At 40.2% G+C, this 19,223-nt stretch overlaps 1 protein-coding gene and 1 long non-coding RNA gene across 2 annotated transcripts in view; one reads left to right on the top strand and one right to left on the bottom strand.

Moving 5' to 3' along the window:
* The window catches only part of SMC1B (structural maintenance of chromosomes 1B), a 64,852-nt gene that overhangs the window by 4,782 nt on the left and 40,847 nt on the right, over positions 1 to 19,223 (top strand). The window contains exons 3-9 of the mRNA XM_048824849.2: positions 6,353 to 6,465; positions 10,820 to 11,023; positions 12,012 to 12,250; positions 12,729 to 12,987; positions 13,839 to 13,979; positions 16,908 to 16,990; positions 18,311 to 18,518. Coding sequence (XP_048680806.1) covers positions 6,353 to 6,465; positions 10,820 to 11,023; positions 12,012 to 12,250; positions 12,729 to 12,987; positions 13,839 to 13,979; positions 16,908 to 16,990; positions 18,311 to 18,518 — 1,247 coding nt within the window. The remainder of the gene's footprint in view (positions 1 to 6,352; positions 6,466 to 10,819; positions 11,024 to 12,011; positions 12,251 to 12,728; positions 12,988 to 13,838; positions 13,980 to 16,907; positions 16,991 to 18,310; positions 18,519 to 19,223) is intronic.
* On the bottom strand, positions 9,377 to 18,368 carry LOC142069571 (uncharacterized). The gene is made up of 3 exons (XR_012665478.1): positions 18,294 to 18,368; positions 15,089 to 15,172; positions 9,377 to 9,655 (listed from the first exon to the last, which is right to left on the bottom strand). It is a non-coding gene; the product is annotated as an uncharacterized LOC142069571 (long non-coding RNA).

Here is a 19,223-nt window from a genome sequence, read left to right on the forward strand (position 1 = left end):
GCAGGCAAGAGATGAGGATGGCTAGCAGTCGTAGTGTACCATCTTCTGCCGAGCAGCCATGAGATGTGGATGGCATGCAGTCCTTCTGCACCGTCTGCTGCCAGCCAAAGATGTAAAAGATAGATGGAGTGGATCAAAACAAGAAATAGACCAGATTTGTTTTGTACTCATTTGCCTCCTCCCCTGTCTAGGGGACTCATTCCTCTAGGTCACACTGCAGTCACTCACAGAGAAGGTGCAGCGAGGTAAATCTAGCCATGTATCAATCAGAGGCCAGACCAACCTGCTTGTTCCAATAAGAAAAATAACTTAGGTGCACCATTTCTTATTGGAACCCTCTGTGAAGTCCTGCCTGAAATACTCATTGATGTAAAGCCACCCCCTTTGTTGATTTTAGCTCCCTGAAGCCAACCCTGTAAGCCATGTCGTCAGTCGCCCCTCCCTCCGTCAGAGCAATGGCAGACAACCGTTCCGCGACTTTTTTCTGTGCGGACGCCATACCAAGGCAAGCATGGAGGCCGCTCAGCTCACTTTGGCAATTAGGAGCACATTAAACACCACATGCGTTATCCAGCAGCATATGCAGCACCAGAACCTGGCAAAGCGATACCGGGCGAGGAGGCGACGTCAGCGCGGTCACGTGAGTGATCAGGACATGGACACAAATTTCTCTGAAAGCATGGGCCCTGCCAATGCATGCATCATGGTGCTAATGGGGCAGGTTCATGCTGTGGAACGCCGATTCTGGGCTCGGGAAACAAGCACAGACTGGTGGGACCGCATAGTGTTGCGGGTCTGGGACGATTCCCAGTGGCTGCGAAACTTTTGCATGCGTAAGGGCACTTTCATGGAACTTTGTGACTTGCTTTCCCCTGCCCTGAGGCACATGAATACCAAGATGAGAGCAGCCCTCACAGTTGAGAAGCGAGTGGCGATAGCCCTGTGGAAGCTTGCAACGCCAGACAGCTACCGGTCAGTTGGGAATCAATTTGGAGTGGGCAAATCTACTGTTGGGGCTGCTGTGATGCAAGTAGCCCACGCAATCAAAGATCTGCTGATATCAAGGGTAGTGACCCTGGGAAATGTGCAGGTCATAGTGGATGGCTTTGCTGCAATGGGATTCCCTAACTGTGGTGGGGCCATAGACGGAACCCATATCCCTATCTTGGCACCGGAGCACCAAGCCGCCGAGTACATAAACCGCAAGGGGTACTTTTCAATAGTGCTGCAAGCTCTGGAGGATCATAAGGGACATTTCACCAACATCAACGTGGGATGGCTGGGAAAGGTACATGACGCTCGCATCTTCAGGAACTCTGGTCTGTTTCAAAAGCTGCAGGAAGGGACTTTATTCCCAGACCAGAAAATAACTGTTGGGGATGTTGAAATGCCTATAGTTATCCTTGGGGACCCAGCCTATCCTTTAATGCCATGGCTCATGAAGCCATACACAGGCAGCCTGGACAGTAGTCAGGAGCTGTTCAACTACAGGCTGAGCAAGTGCAGAATGGTGGTAGAATGTGCATTTAAACGTTTAAAGGTGCGCTGGTGCAGTTTACTGACTCGCTTAGACCTCAGCGAAACCAATGTTCCCACTGTTATTACTGCTTGCTGTGTGCTCCACAATATCTGTGAGAGTAAGGGGGAGACGTTTATGGCGGGGTGGGAGGTTGAGGCAAATTGCCTGGCTGCTGGTTATGCGCAGCCAGACACCAGGGCGGTTAGAAGAGCACAGGAGGGCGCGGTACGCATCAGAGAAGCTTTGAAAACCAGTTTCATGACTGGCCAGGCTACGGTGTGAAAGTTCTGTTTGTTTCTCCTTGATGAAACACCCCACCCCTTGGTTCACTCTACTTCCCTGTAAGCTAACCACCCTCCCCTCCTCCCTTTGATCACCGCTTGCAGAGGCAATAAAGTCATTGTTGCTTCACATTCATGCATTCTTTATTCATTCATCACACAAATAGGGGGATGACTACCAAGGTAGCCCAGGAGGGGTGATGGAGGAGGGAAGGAAAATGCCACACAGCACTTTAAAAGTTTACAACTTTAAAATTTATTGAATGCCAGCCTTCTTTTTTTTGGGCAATCCTCTGTGGTGGAGTGGCTGGTTGGCCGGTGGCCCCCCCACCGCATTCTTGGGCGTCTGGGTGTGGAGGTTATGGAACTTGGGGAGGAGGGCGGTTGGTTACACAGGGGCTGTAGTGGCAGTCCGTGCTCCAGCTGCCTTTGCTGCAGCTCAACCATACACTGGAGCATACTGGTTTGGTCCTCCAGCAGCCTCAGCATTGAATCCTGCCTCCTCTCATCACGCTGCCGCCACATTTGATCTTCAGCCCGCCACCTCTCCTCCCGGTCATTTTGTGCTTTCCTGCACTCTAACATTATTTGCCTCCATGCATTCGTCTGTGCTCTGTCAGTGTGGGAGGACAGCATGAGCTCGGAGAACATTTCATCGCGAGTGCGGTTTTTTGTTTTTTTTTTCTTTCTAAGCTTCACTAGCCTCTGGGAAGGAGAAGATCCTGTGATCACTGAAACACATGCAGCTGGTGGAGAAAAAAAAAGGGACAGCGGTATTTAAAAAGACACATTTTATAAAACAGTGGCTACACTCTTTCAGGGTAAACCTTGCTGTTAACATTACATACATAGCACATGTGCTTTTGTTACAAGGTCGCATTTTGCCTCCCCCCACCGTGTGGCTACCCCCTCAACCCTCCCCCCTCCCTGTGGCTAACAGCAGGGAACATTTCTCTTTAGCCACAGGCAAACAGCCCAGCAGGAATGGGCTCCTCTGAGTGTCCCCTGAAGAAAAGCACCCTATTTCAACCAGGTGACCATGAATGATATCTCACTCTCCTGAGGATAACACAGAGAGATAAAGAACGGATGTTGTTTGAACGCCAGCAAACATACACTGCAATGCTTTGTTGTACAATGATTCCCGAGTACGTGTTACTGGCCTGAAGTGGTAAAGTGTCCTACCATGAAGGACGCAATAAGGCTGCCCTCCCCAGAAACCTTTTGCAAAGGCTTTGGGAGTACATCCAGGAGAGCCGCGAATGCCAGGGCAAAGTAATCCTTTCACATGCTTGCTTTTAAACCATGTATAGTATTTTAAAAGGTACACTCACCGGAGGTCCCTTCTCCGCCTGCTGGGTCCAGGAGGCAGCCTTGGGTGGGTTCGGTGGGTACTGGCTCCAGGTCCAGGGTGAGAAACAGTTCCTGGCTGTTGGGAAAACCGGTTTCTCCGCTTGCTTGCTTTGAGCTATCTACAACCTCATCTTCATCTTCTTCGTCCCCAAAACCTGCTTCCGTATTGCCTCCATCTCCATTGAAGGAGTCAAACAACACGGCTGGGGTAGTGGTGGCTGAACCCCCTAAAATGGCATGCAGCTCATCATAGAAGCGGCATGTTTGGGGCTCTGACCCGGAGCGGCCGTTCACCTTTCTGGTTTTCTGGTAGGCTTGCCTCAGCTCCTTCAGTTTCACGTGGCACTGCTTCGGGTCCCTGTTATGGCCTCTGTCCTTCATGCCCTGGGAGATTTTGACAAAGGTTTTGGCATTTCGAAAACTGGAACGGAGTTCTGATAGCACGGATTCTTCTCCCCATACAGCGATCAGATCCCGTACCTCCTGTTCGGTCCATGCTGGAGCTCTTTTGCGATTCTGGGACTCCATCATGGTCACCTCTGCTGATGAGCTCTGCATGGTCACCTGCACCTTGCCACGCTGGCCAAACAGGAAATGAGATTCAAAAGTTTGCGGTTCTTTTCCTGTCTACCTGGCCAGTGAATCTGAGTTGAGAGTGCTGTCCAGAGCGGTCACAATGGAGCACTCTGGGATAGCTCCTGGAGGCCAATAACATCGAATTGTGTCCACAGTACCCCAAATTCGAGCCGGCAAGGCCGATTTAAGCGCTAATCCACTTGTCAGGGGTGGAGTAAGGAAATCGATTTTAAGAGCCCTTTAAGTCGAAATAAAAGGCTTCATCGTGTGGACGGGTGCAGGTTTACATCGATTTAATGCTGCTAAATTCGACCTAAAGTCCTAGTGTAGACCAGGGCTTAGTCTGATAGTGTTTTGTAATATCTAATGTAAGATCCCTTGCTATAGATTAAGATGACTACTAGTTGTCCTCCCTTCAGTGGACATGGGCAGCTGATTACTGTTCTCTTTAGAACAGCCCTTAAAATATTTGGAGACTGTTATCCTGTCCCGCTTTAGTTGTCTTTTAAGACTAAACATGTCCAGTATTTTTAACTCTTTCCTCATAGTTCAGGTTTTCTAAAGTGTTGATCATTTTTTTTTAATTCTTCTCTGAACTCTCTCCAGTTTGTCCATATCTTTCCTTAAGTAAAACTGGACACAGTACTCCAGCTGAAGCCCTCACCAATTTTGAGTAGACTGGAACAGTTACCTTCCGTGTCTTATGTACAACACTCCTGTTAATACACCACCGAATGATATTAGCTTTTTTTGCAAGTGCATCACATTATTGACTCTCATTTATTTTGTAATCCACTATAACCCCTTTTCAGCAGTAGTACTACCTAACCAGTTATTCCCCATTTTGTAGGGTATATTTAATTTTTTTCCTTCCTAAATTAAGTACTTTGAACTTATCTATTGAATTTCATCTTGTTGGTTTCAGACTAATACTCTGATTTGTCATGGTCACTTTGAATTCTAATCCTGTCTTCTAAAGTCCTTTCAACCCTTCCCAACTTAGCGTCATCAGCAAATTTTATAAGCATACTCTCCACTCCATTAATCCAAGTAATGGATAAAAATATTGAATATTACCAGAACAGACCCCTGCAGGACTCCATTAAATCCAACCTCCCAGTTTGATAGTGACTCACTGATACTCTTTGAGTATGGTTTTTCAACAGTTGTGCATCCATTTTATAGCAATTTCATATAGACCACTTTATCCTAGCTTGCTTATGAGAGTGTCAAGTGGGACAGTGTCAAAAACTTTATTGAAATCAAGATATATCATGTTTACTGCTTCCTCCCCTCCTATCCACTTGGCTAGTAACTCGAAGGTAATCTCTAATGGTTCTGAGATTGCTTCAGCTAGTTCTTTAAGTACCCTAGAGTGAACTTTGTCAGGCCCTAACAACTTGAATACATCTAATTTAGCTAAATATTTAATCTCTTCTTTCCCTGTTCTGGCTTGCATTCCTTCCATTTTGTTGTTTAATTGTGTTAAGCATCCAATGACAATTAACCTTCTTAGTGTAGACTGAAGTAAAACAGGCATGAACCTCTTCCATCATGGTGTAGTCAGTTAGTAGCTCTCCTTTCCCGCTAAGTAGTAGTAGCTAAGATCTACACTTTCCTGTGTATATATATAGAACATCTTACTGCCTTTTTATGTGCTTTGCTAGGTGTAAGTCATTTTGCGCTGTAGCCTCTCTCATTTTGTACCTACATGCTTGTACTAGTCTTCTGTACTCATCCTTAGCAATTTGTTCATGTTTCTACTTTCTGTAGGATTCCTTTTTGATTTTCAGGTCATTTAAGAGCTCCTGATGCAGCTCAATTGGCCTCTTATTGTTCTTCCTATCTTTCTTTCCCATTGGGATAGTTTGCTGTTGTGTCTTTAATATTATCTCCTTGAGAAGCTGCCAGCTCTCCTGAACTCCTTTTTCCACTTATCTTTTCTTCCCATGGAACCTCCCCTACCAGTTCTCCAAGTTTGTTAAAGTCTGCTTTTTTGAAGTCTTTTTCCCCCCCCCTCCTTATTCTGCTGCCCTCAATTTTTCCTTTCTTTCAAATCATGAAATGTATCATATTATGATTACTGTCAGTTCTCTTCCACTTTTGGATTTGCAACCAATTCCTTCTTGTTAGTCAGTATCAGGCCTAAAATGGCTGCTCTTCTCCACTACCTTCGGAAATAAAAAGTTCTGTGCAACACATTCCAAGAACTTATTGGACATTTTGTGTTTTGTCATATTACTTTCCCACCAGATATCTGGGTAGTTAAAATCCACCATTACTAACAGGTCTTATGTTTTGGATATTTCTGTTCTAGAAGTTTCTCATAGAAATGCCTCCTCCACTACTTCCTCCTGATCTAGTTGTCTATAGCAGACCCTCTACCCTGATATCAACCTTGTTTTCCCCCTCCCTCCCTCCCCCCGTCTCATCTTCACCAGAGACTTTCACATGGTTTGTCACTCACCTCCTTCTGGACCTCAGAAGAAGTGTAGATATTCTTGATTTACAAAAGGGGAACAGGTGAACTGATTAAATAAAGTGTCAAATGCACAACGTAAATTAATAGTTTAAATATTTGTTTACATGATACTTAAATTTTGTTATTTCTTCCTTTTATTAGGTAGTTGTTCTGAGTTTCTTTTCAATGATAAAGCTGTTAGCCGATCTGTTTACACAGCAGAGCTTGAAAAAATAGGCATAATTGTCAAAGCAAGGAACTGCATGGTTTTTCAGGTAAGCATTTAAGGAACTTGGTAACCTCCCAAAGCTTGAGTGCAAATTCGGAGTGCTGTAGAGGTAACATGCTTGGTCCATGGGACTAGATGGTTAATGCTGCTCCCTCGTCAGCCAAACAGGTAATTAGTCCCACGCGAATAGAAGTCTTGTCCTAGCCTAAGAAGTCTAGGCCATAAAATGGGAATTGCAAGGGTTTGGTTTGTGTTGGGCAATAGGGGGTGTGGAAGGGAGGTAGGGGGAAGCATTATTCGTCATGGGAAAACCAGTAATTTCTGTGCTTCAGTTTATAGGTTGAAAAAGGTCTTCATGTTCTGGATTTAAAAAAAAAACAAAAAACCTAAAATTGGCTAACAGCTTTATTTCCCGAGCCAAAATAATTCTTGTCTCAACTTATAAATACTCATAAATATTGTGGATGGAAAATCTTGTTAGGACATCTAGTTCCTCTTTGACAAGTACAGTTTTTCTTTAAATATATTTTCTGAAGTTCTTTGTCCTGTCTAGTTTGTGTTAATCTTCTTAAAGTGTGAACTTACTGCTTTTGAAAGGTGCCATTGTGATGCCTTCTGGTGTACCCAGGGTTGTCAGGCCTCTGGCTACCACCTGTCCTTAAGCAAAAGGAAGCCTTGTCTGTGCCTGCTAGGGGTCAGCACCCCAACTCTATCAGCCATGAACAATGCAAGAACTCCTCTCTAGGGCTCACAAGCCCCACTGTGTCTCTGCAGGTTGGCGATAGGCACGATCCAACTCTCAAGCCCTCTGAGCATCTCCCTGGAGTGTCCAGGCCCAGTCCACTGGGTGCTCACAGTATTCCCAGGTTTGCTGCTTCCAAAGAAACAGGGCACTGCCACTTACTAATTCTACCTCAGATCACCACTCCTCTTAACACACACAGCACTTATCCTTGACTTCACTGTAAATAAGTTTAACAAACCTTAGAGATTCTAATAATAGCAAGTAGAAGTATTGGAAACAAATTATTACGTTTATACAACAAAATCAAAACACACTTTCTAGAGTAGAGGCTTAATTATAAGACATGAGAGTATCTTGTTGATTATTGCTCATTGAAAATCCTTGCAGTGTTTTACAACCAGGGTTGTCTGTGACCCTCCTTTCATGAGACAGCCGTGCTGTAAGCTTGCCTCCTGAGTGAAGGATCCTGTGTGTTTCCTTGTATCCCCAGATATACCCTAACAGTCCTTTTGTCTTTAGTAGTAAGCAGGCCATCCGCTTCAGTTTCTTTCATCCTGTGAATTTCTGTAGATTTCACAGTCACCTCTTTTGCCTGTGGCTCAGTATGCAAAAAGGCATACATCATCATGAGGCAAACAATACACAAATGACCAGACAAGGAGACGGGTGTCTGTTGCCTTCTGTCCAAAAGGAACATTTCTGAGGTATGTCACCTCCTGGTGACTTGCTTTAACTCCAAGACCTTAAGAGCATAATTTTTAGTATAAAACATAATTCCTTAAATATTATCTGTACACATATTTTGTAGTGAGTATGATAACCAGTGGGCTACTGGCTCTTGGTAGAGAACTCACATGCCATGCTTCAGTGAACTATTATGCATATATCCAACCCAGGGGATCCCTGTAAAACCCTGTGCACTCTGCCAGTTGGTACCAAGGGATCCTTGGATCACAGCCGCTTACTTGACATCACTAGAGACCAAAGTCTTTTATTTATGGAGACGGTGCCTCACAATATCACCTTCCCCACATTGGCCTATTAATGAGCCCAAATAGTCCTCTGAAGAACTACTTTCAAGGTGAATGTTCATTTTTCTTATCTGTTCAGTTCTTGGCCTCTCTGAGACTACCAGTAAGGATGCTAATGGTGATAGTGTGTTTTTATGAGTTGGAGGTGTAAATCCACTGGGAAATAGAGTAAAATCACATAGACTATGGAACCATCTGTGCGTAAGCACTCTTGGTAATTAGGGAACTATGGTGGATTTGAATTGGTGACAAGCAGATGAAAGACTATATCCCATTGTTAATAATATCAGTTACTGAGTCCTCCAATCCGTTTAGTTTAACTAGATGTTAAATTAACCCCAAAACAATTTTTAAAAAAGCATATGATCTTAAAACAACTGAAACTTACTTTCAGTGTTGATAATGGGATTTAAATTCTTAGTCCTAATCTTCCTCACAAGTCTGTTGAAATACTTTATTTGGCAGTCAAGTATTTTTGGTTTTATATTCCTTCTAATTAGATATCTAAAAATCTCTTCTGCTAATTTAGCTTTCCTTTAAATACAGTTAATACATATGAAAAATAGTAATCACAGTTACAGAATAAATATATATAGTACTTAATTTTCAAGCTCTACTAACTTGTCTGCTTTAAAAAAATTATGAAAATATGGAAGGAACTGAATCTACATCATGTAAACTCTCTCAGAAAATTTTCATTTGAAAAGCTTCTGTGACGGGTTGGGTCACAGAAATCCCCTTGGGACTGGCACCTGATGTGCTGAGACTACCTCTGAGCCTGTTTTTCCTGGCAGCTTGGGACTTCAGAACCCTGCCTTGTTGAGCCAGACATGCTAGTCTGCTACAAACACAGACCCAGGTCAAAACCATGTCCCACGCAAGCTGCAGACTTAACTGAATACCGCTTACGAAGTGCTCCTGTCTCTAGCACGCAGATACCCAGTTCCCAATGGGATCTAAACCACAAATAAATCTGTTTCACTCTGTATAAAGCTTACGCAGGGTAAACTCATAAGTTGTTTGCCCTCTGTAACACTGATAGAGGGAGATGCACAGCTGTTTGCTCCCCCAGGAATTAATTACTTGCTCTGGGTCAATTAATAAGCAAAAAGTGATTTTATTAAGTATGAAAAGTAGGATTTAAGTGGTTCTAAATAATAACAGACAGAACAAGTAAATTACCAAGCAAAATAAAACAGAAACATGCAAGTCAAAGCCTAATACAGTAGGAAACTAAATGCAGGCAAATCTCACCCTCCGAGATGTTCCAACAAGCTTCTTTGACACACTAGACTCCTTCCCCCATAGTTACTGTCCTTTGTTCCACTTTCTTTCAGGCATCTCTTTGGGGTGGAGAGAGTATCTTTTGAGCCGGCTGAAGACAAAATAGAGGGGTTTCCAGGGCCTTTTATATTCTCTCTTGTGCAACATCACAGCCACAAGATGGAGTCTCTAACCACCTGGGGAAGTCACATGTCTATGAATGATTTAGCTTTTTGCAGGCTGACACCATTGTTTACATGTTAGTTTCCTCACACCTTTTTGTCAACTGTCTAAATGGGCCATCTTGATTATCAGTATAAAGTTTTTTTCTCCTGCTGATAATAGCTCATCTTAATTAATTAGCCTCTTGCAGTTTGTATGGCAACTTCCACCTTGTCTGTGTATCTAATCTTCTTACTATATGTGCCATTCTATGCATCCGATGAAGTGGGCTGTCGCCCACGAAAGCTTATGCTCTAATGAATTTGTTAGTCTGTAAGGTGCCACAAGTCCTCCTGTTCTTTTTGCGGATACAGACTAACATGGCTGCTACTCTGAAACATGTTAGTTTGAACATTCCCAGGAAAGCTCAGATGTGGATTGGTGTCTCCCAAAGTCCATTGTTAGTTAAGTGTTTCTTGATTGGGCACTTACTGAGAATAGTCCCTTCTCAAGAAGCTGACCAAATGCTTCACTGAGGCTACTTAAAATCAAACACCTACATAACCAATATTCATAACTTCAAATACAAAGATGATTCACACATACAGACAGCATAATTATAACCAGCAAACTACAACCTTTCCTTAGACTCCCCAGTTGACCTCCTCTGTATAAGAACTGGTGCAACCATAGGACCCTGGTTGCAACAATGATTTATACAGTCACAGTTTGTCAATATCGTCTCAGCTTCCTCCAGTCCCATGACCTAATGGGTGTTGGGATAAATGTAACATAATACTGCACTTTGTATTAGTGATAACGCTTCCTGACTGGAGTCCTTGTTTCCCAAGTTTTAATCTTTAGTATAGAAATTTTTTTGGATGAATTATGTAAATTATATATTCTTGAATAGTGAGGTTGGTATTGTAATTTCTGATTTTTCTGCCAGTACTACATGATTCCACAACTTTCGTTTTTATTCTCATTTGGTGTCTGTGTCCAGTTTAGGTTCAGTGGACTTTCAGGTCTCTCTGATTGGGGAGGCTGTTGACGTTAGTGAAATATCATTTAAGTGATATCTTGATTTTAAGGGAGTTAATAGCACAATATTGTCTGCAAGTTCAGATTCCCTCTTTGTACAGTACAGTGATCTGCAGTGCTATGATTCTCAGTGCTACATCTTTGAAACTCTATTCTAGGGAGCAGTAGAGTCAATTGCAATGAAGAAGCCCAAGGAAAGAACCCAGCTTTTTGAACAAATTAGTAATTCATGGGAGTTTGCTGAGGAATATGACAGAAAGAAGAAGAAAATGCAACAGGCAGAGGGGGATGCGCAGTTTAATTATAACAAGAAAAAACATGTGGCAGTAGAACGCAAGCATGCAAAGTTAGAGAAAGAGGAGGTAATGCAAAAAATAACATAAAAAGGAGGTTTTCATATTTAAGAAAACATACGGCATGGTGGTTGATCCTGCAAACTCTGTTAGCATAGTGTGAGTTTATAGGATCAGAACCTTAGTAAAAATACATAGAGCTTGGGTCAAGCAATTCTAATACATTTTACAATAAATAAATTTTCCTTGTTTTCTGTGGAAAGTGATGGTTCTTGAAGAAGTGTTTTTCAGTCAATGCTTTTCCACATAATATGGTTAATTTGTATAATCTGAAATATTTAACCAAAAAAAAAATCAGCAAGGAACACACTATGTTTTCCTGTGGGACAGGATGAATAGTTAAGTGTCTTCTGCCCATATACATCAGTAGTACGTCATTTCTGTACTTCTGCCCTTTTTGTACAGTCAGATGCAGTAGTGGCACTTACTGGGCAGAATGTTTTAAAAATGGAAGAATAAACCTTTACATCCAAAAATACTTGATCTCAGAAGGCCCAATCCTGCAATTTGCTGCTCAATCATAGTGAGCTTTGTTCCAGAGGTGTGAAACTTATTGAAACCAAGCTAAATGTCTACATTCTTCCTTTCCCTGGAGTGTTCAGTGACCCTGTATTGCGAAGTTTGTTGCCTGAGTGCATGCATGAGAGGGGGAAAAAAGGCAGTTATGACTTACTATTGGGTGGAATTCATAATATTCAACAGGAAATGGAGTTGAATATAGTAGTTTCTAAGTATACAAGGTGCAGTGGTCATAAATATGTTTTTAATTAAATAAATGATTTATTCTGCAGGGCTAGCAATTCTTATAGTAACTACTGCATTATATATGGCTGAGGTGTAGTGTTTTTTTGTTTTTTTGGGGTTTTTTTGTGATCGGTACACTTTTCTGGAATCATAGTCACCAGTACTTTACTCATTTTACTCTGGACCTGAGATTAAGACTGCTAGTGATTAAAAATCCTTTTTAAAACTGCAAATAAAAATTTCCTGTTTGTAGGCAGAGCGTTACCAGATGCTGCTTGAAGAGTTGAAAGAAAACAGGATACAGCTGCAACTTTTCCGACTTTATCACAACGAGAAAAAAATTGACTTTTTGAACAATAAATTGGGTGAAAAGAACATGGATGTGAATACCAAGAAAGACTCCCTTTCTTCTGCTGAAGACACATTTAAAGCTAAGAAAAAAGTGCTTGGAATATTAAATAGAGACCAACAACACATGGAAAAAGAAATGAAGTAAGTTTTTTTCCTATGATATGACTGAACTGAGATTTTGAGAGTTAGTCTGCGTTCTAAGTTATTCTTCAAAGTGTATTTCCTGATCAAGAGAGTGGGTGAAATTCTGACCCCACTGAAGTCAATTGGAGATTTCTAAAATAGTAATCACAGTGTTACAGAATAAATATATATAATACTTAATTTTCAGCCACTTTATTTGTCACTATTCTCAATAAAACCATTTTACTTGTTCGCTACAACATTGTAGGGGCGGTATAGCATTGTACTTCACATTTAAACCTGTTTTCAGTTATATGTATCAAAATATGACCTTTGGACTGAAACATCTCATATGTGGTCCCCACCTAAAAGGTGATTTTTAAATTTTTATTTATTTAATTATTTATTATCTTGTTCCAGGCTTCATTTCTTGGTTTTCCTGAAACCCTAAGTTGACAAAAATGCATCTTTTTCCCCCCCCCCCACCCCCCTAAAGAACCCTAGAAGCATCATTGAATCAGAAAAGGCCCCAGTATATTAAAGCAAAGGAGAACACTTCTCACCAAATCAAGAAAGTAGATATGGCTAAGAAATCTTCAAAAGATAATGAGAAACACCTTGCTAAACAAGAGCAAAACATAAAAGAATTGGACACTGAGCTGACTGATGTTGAGAGAAGTTGGAGAGCATATGAAAAGAAGGTTGAAGAGGAGATGTTACAGAGAAGAGCAGATGTTGAGCTGGAAGCAAGTCAAGTGAGTTGTGGAGAGTTGCGGGGGGGGCGGGGAGTACGAGACTGAGTGAAATCCTGGCTCTGTTAAAACTAATGGGAGTTTGCCGTTGACTTCAGTGGGACCATGATTTCATCCATTGTTTTAAAAGAGTGGTTACAGCCCAACTGCTACAGAAAAGATCAGTTCACAGTTCTGATATAAAGTTGTTTCAGGAAGACATCACTGCATAATTTTCCAGTTCACATTGAGAAAATTATTTCTGCAACCATTAGAGCTAGAAAGTCTTTTAAAAACATTAATTTTTTTATTATACATTTAATTCTGCAGAACCCAATTGGTAAGTTTCCTTCCTATTGTCCCTGTAGTTTGGGGCAACCCTGTAAATTATGCCCAGGGTTGACATATCTTTTCACTAATGTGGAGGAGTTCCGACTCCTCATTAGTGAAGAGATTTGTCAACCTTAGGCATAATTTATCAGGTTGCCCAAACTTAAACCCTTCTGTGTACCTCTACAAATTTTTCTCCTTGGAGGCTTCCCCCATTGTATCAAAATAACTGTTATTTTTAAGAATAATTCCTTTACTTTTGGTCCTCTCCTTTTTTCAGAAATGTTTATGGAAGCTTTAGTTTGCCTAATGACTTGTTTAAAACACAACTTCAAACTTTATTCTCCTGTTTTCTTGCCTACAGTCTAGTTTAGAGTTTTCTTTCATGGCATCTGATTGCCAACACTTGGCTCCATAACTGGATAATAATTCACAATCTGTAGTTTTAATAAGGTTGTTAATTTGCTAGTCAAGCACATAATGTAGTGAAAATTTCCCTTTATGTTTAAGGGCGGGAGTAATATTATTTGAATCTGTTTGTACAGCTGGATCGGTATAAAGAGCTAAAAGAACTAGCGAGAAAGAAAGTAGCGACATTGACCCAGCAACTAGAAAAACTGCAGTGGGAACAAAAAGCGGATCTAGAAAGGATGACACTTGATGAGAGGAAGCAAAAAGAAATTGAGGTATATATACTGAGATGGAATTTAATTTTATTGGGGAAAAGAAACCCTGTCTCTTTGTCTAATACTTGTCCTTCCCTGCCATTTTATAAATTGCACTGAATACATTCTTTACCAAAAAACACTTCAGCAACCTTGATACAGTGCATATGTTTTTGCTTCTCTTCTGACAGACCTACTGCCACATGGCTGGCGCTTTGTCCTTCAGAAATTACTTCACATATCTCTTCTAGGATGTGGCTTCGTGAAAGCCTGCTTACAGTATAAACATTCAGATCTGCAGTTAAGAGAGTCAGATACACACTGTCCTCAGGTCCTTCTTACCATGATAATTCTAGTGTTGGGACTCTGCAGGATCAATGGTGTGTCTTGTCAACTCTTTCCTTTTTCTGTTGTAGTTAGCTTTCCACCTGGAGATTTCAGAGTAACAGCCGTGTTAGTCTGTATTCGCAAAAAGAAAAGGAGTACTTGTGGCACCTTAGAGACTAACCAATTTATTTGAGCATAAGCTTTTGTGAGCTACAGCTCACTTCATCGGATGCATACTGTGGAAAGTGTAGAAGATCTTTTTCTATACACACAAAGCATGAAAAAATACCTCCTCCCACCCCACTCTCCTGCTGGTAATAGCTTATCTAAAGTGATCACTCTCCATACAATCACTCTCCAGCACAAAATGGCCCACCTTGATTATCATACACATTGTAAGGAGAGTGATCACTTTAGATAAGCTATTACCAGCAGGAGAGTGGGGTGGGAGGAGGTATTTTTTCATGCTTTGTGTGTATAGAAAAAGATCTTCTACACTTTCCACAGTATGCATCCGATGAAGTGAGCTGTAGCTCACGAAAGCTTATGCTCAAATAAATTGGTTAGTCTCTAAGGTGCCACAAGTACTCCTTTTCTTTTTGCCACCTGGAGATTGTTGTGGCTGATTTTTCTGTTCTTGGGATCAGGACAATTTTTTTGGTTTCCTACCAGCTTTTGGAATTCAGCTCCAGGGTGTGGATTTTATTCCAACTGCATAGACAGAAAAGTGAGCATTTCTGGTTCCTTGTACCATTGACTTATGGTAGATCAGAACAAGTGTCATATGATAATAAAATACTTACATTGCACTAGAGCGCTTGCTGTTTTGTCACTTTGGAAGAAGGTTAGTGTCCTGCTCAGGGTTCATTCTGTGTGACATTTTATACCTGGAGGCAGAAAGAACAGAGTCCCATTTTAAAGGCTTGCCTTTCCCTGGAAACGTTGCTGCAGTTGGGATTTGAGGTGGGGTGTTTTTTTTTTGTTTGTTTTTTCAAACTACCTGTGCAAATCTTGTGGTTTTATCAACTACTATGAAGTGCAGAGTCAGCTGTATGTGGTCGTCTTCATCTTTTGACATTAGAGAGAAGGTGTAGATGCATCTTCATATATACAGAAAACTTGAAAATGAATTGGACTTTCCCACTGGACGTACAAGTTTGCTCATGTTCCAGGGTTGGGCTCATTCTACTATATCTAACATTGCTTTTTTGGTGCATGCTGTTTCCTTGGCATAGATTTCCAAAGTAGTTGCTTGGATTGCTAATCATCCACAAATATCTTTTTCAGAGGAGCAGTTCAACAGTCATATTTTTTTAAATCGGAACTCTTCCAACTGTGTTTTTGCCCGGGAAGGGGGGGAGGGTACTGCTTTTAATCTTCCACAAATGAGAATACACAGAGGCAATTCAGTGAGTAGAAATGTTTCCTATATGTAGCTATTTTTAGAGTAATACAGCTTTTAAATACTGCACTCTCTTCTCACTATCCCCACTTTTTGGAAATCTGATTGGTCTCCTTTACTTAGTGAAAGGAATTGAAAGATGGTGAAGCTGTGTCTCTTATGAACTCATATTTGAACATTTGGAGGTGGCCGTATCCACACTTAAACATTTGAGGAAAAGAAGGTACATAGTACTACTCTAGAGTTCTTTCTGGAATTTTACATAAACAGAATTCCAGTAAAATTTACTACCATAAAATGGAACTAATGCAACTCCCTGTCTCTGAATTGTTCTAAGGTTTGAAACAATTATCTTACCCATTATAAATAGAATGCAGTGGTATGTTTGAATAACTGTCCTCCATTTTCTTAGCTGTTAATCAGAGCAGCATAACTGCGTTTCACAGGGTGAACATATTTTCATTTTCTTTTTTCTCCTTTTTTTAAGAGACAGTTTTACAGCTGATGTCTGCTTCATGGTTTTTAAATATTTGAAACAACTAGATGGAACATGGTATGGTTTAAAAATAAAGAAATGAAGATTTTGTTACCTACTTTATTGATATTCAGATCAATGAAAGTGAAGGAATTTGAAATCTAATTTCCCTGTCACAAGATACTGGACACTTTTGGTTTAGGTTTTTGTACTTTATTCAGTTTGGACAGTGGAAAAAAGACTAGTAATTTCACATGCTGGTTCATATTCACTAGTACAATGCTGTGATGTTGGGTTTCAAATTCTGGAGAGGGACACTTCCTTTTAAAATTTTAAGTATTTATAAAACAAAAAAAGCAAGTCTGTAGCAGATTTTGTAAAACTTTTTTACATTTGTTTTAAATCCTAAACTTTGGTATTGAACTAAATGTTAAAAGGGTATTACCAAGTTGTTTTTATGAAAGTGTCAAGATCCATTCACATTGAAGAATCTCTGTACTAATTGGATTGAAAACAATCGTGTAGTTTTGGTAGATATAGTATATTATTCACATGGGAAATAGCTATCCACTAAATATGCAAGTGATATGCTGTGTCTTGACTTCAGTGGATATTTCATGGTTAAGGTTAGTCACATAGCTAAATATCAGTGCCCCACTCTGAAAATTTAGTGATATATAGTATTAGCAAATTGGCTTTAGAATTGTTTACTTTTGTAAACTGTATCATATTTATGGTTGTTTAGGAAAGTATAAAGCAAGTTGTGGAACAGATAGAAGACCACAAAAAACGAATTCAGAAGTTGGAGGAGTATACTAAGTCATGCATGTATGGTTTTTTTTTTTTTAAATAAATTAAAATTCAGACACTTTTCATATTATAAAAAAAATTGTTGAAAACCTGCCTTTTTTAAGATGTATTTTTAAATGTCAGGGTAGTATTTGTCTTGCATTAAATCCTGTTGTTTGTCCTTAGTTGTAATTTTTCAATAATTTTGGGTGTTGAAATCGGATTCAGAGGGGAGAGTCATCTAAGAATGATGCTACTGTCCTCCCAGATGTTACTTTACACATTTTTTTTGTTTTTTGTGATTGCTTCCTCTCCCTCCATAAGTATGAGGATTATGTCTTCATTATGGACTAGATTGTGGATTTACCACAAGGCTTGAATAAAAGGGCAGAAAGCAGTTTAGTAGTTTTGCTGCCATAGAAGCTGAATAGAAGCCAGATTGTGAATTAGTCACAATTTGTTCCCTGGTCCATGTCTTCTTCCTGCCCCTGTTTTTGAGTATGCAGAGTAACTGCACCACCCCTTTTCCTGTCACATATTACTTTCCCGCACCCCACCCCCACACACACTGGCTCAGTTGTGCTGGCTTGTACTTGGATGGGTTTGAGGGGGATGGCCATGGAGGGGGAGCTTCAGCCCAGTGAAGGGATGTTGTGACCCACAATGCACAGGTGAGCAGGGGTGTACCTTATGCCCTGTGCACGTGTGTAAAGTGGGGCATGATTTTGCCATAGACTTTTCAGATCATGTGAATTTTGCAAAACTGTACATCGTATTGATTCACGGTCAGATTATGCCCTCTGTGTGCATGTATCTGGAGAGCAGATTTTGGACTCAACTTAGAAACATTTAAAATATATTACTGCTTCCAACCATGTGAGTTGTGTGACTAAATCTCTATGTAACTTGCTGAAAAAATCCTGTGAATAACCAGGAAAATAAATAGAAGCTTTTTTTTTTTTATGTGAAAAACATGCCTATAAAGGATAGCCAAAAAGTATTTGGTTTAACTTCTACAACGTAGTGGTCACTTATGTCCAGTGTCTGGTCTTTTTAGAACAGCTGAACAAATATTCTGTTAACCACTTAATTTTAGCAAAAGATTACATTAATTGTATAGATAGCAAATCTTATAAATGGCAGCAGTTCAATTTGTTTGTTAGTAAAGTCTTTCTTAAAGTTATCTCATAATTTGACTTTCATGCATCAAAATCTTGTTCCCATATAAAGATGTTGAGTTCAGCCCAGAGGCTCCAATCTGTGGAATAAAATCACACTCTACTCATAAAATTAATGTAAAGTTAAGACAATATAATTGGGATACATTTTTCTCACATCTTACCTTATTTTGCTTTAAAGTGAATTGTTAGCAGAGAAAAAACAACAGGAGACAGTCCTAATTGATGAAATGGAGAATTCAAGGGTGCAGATAGCTCAAGTAAATGAAGAACTAAACAAAATAGTTGGTGAGCTGCAGAATGCTAGAATTGACTACCATGAAGGAAGACGCCAACAAAAGAGAGCAGAGATGCTGGAGAGTCTCAAAAGACTTTATCCTGATTCTGTGGTAATTGGATGGATTTATTTATGTTCTTGAGGTTATAATTAGATTTGAGATTTGCATTTGCAGTTGTAGTATATATGGCAGCATGGGGCTTTCTGTGGCAATCTATTTATGTATTCTAGGGACACTTGTAAATGGGAATGACAATGCAAATGTACTACAAAAGAACAGTAAATTTATTAAATTCAATCTTCATGAATTTAAAGAATTAAGTGATTGAACTGACACGAACCTTCAGATTATGAAAGTTAAAAATTAGTTTATCGTGCCATCGATAAGCATGCTATTCATTCATGACTTTATTTTTACAAATTTCAAATGGGAGTATCTATGTAAAAGTTAGAATGATCAAAATTAAGAGCAGCACTGGCATTTTTTGGCTGAGCTAGAGTTTTATAGTGTGGTAGGATGACAGAACTGGAGAGCATTTTACCCTAAGGTTGTGCTAGTGTATATGTGTGTATATTTTAATAGAAGTGGGAATGCAATTTTTTTTTAACTGCAGAGAACTTCAGTTTCAGATTATCCATTATGGTAAACTGTTAAACAGTATATTACTTCACTGATACTAAAATGTTATCAATTATTTTAGGCTTGTGTATAAGATCTGATATATATGGGTTGTATTCTTCTTTTAGAGGATACAGTAACATTCAGAGCTGTCAGTCAAGATGCAAATTGCTTAAGCTTCTCCCATTTTAGTCACCA

This window comes from Caretta caretta, chromosome 1 (assembly GCF_965140235.1).
Source record: "Caretta caretta isolate rCarCar2 chromosome 1, rCarCar1.hap1, whole genome shotgun sequence".
Lineage (NCBI taxonomy): Eukaryota > Metazoa > Chordata > Testudines > Cheloniidae > Caretta > Caretta caretta.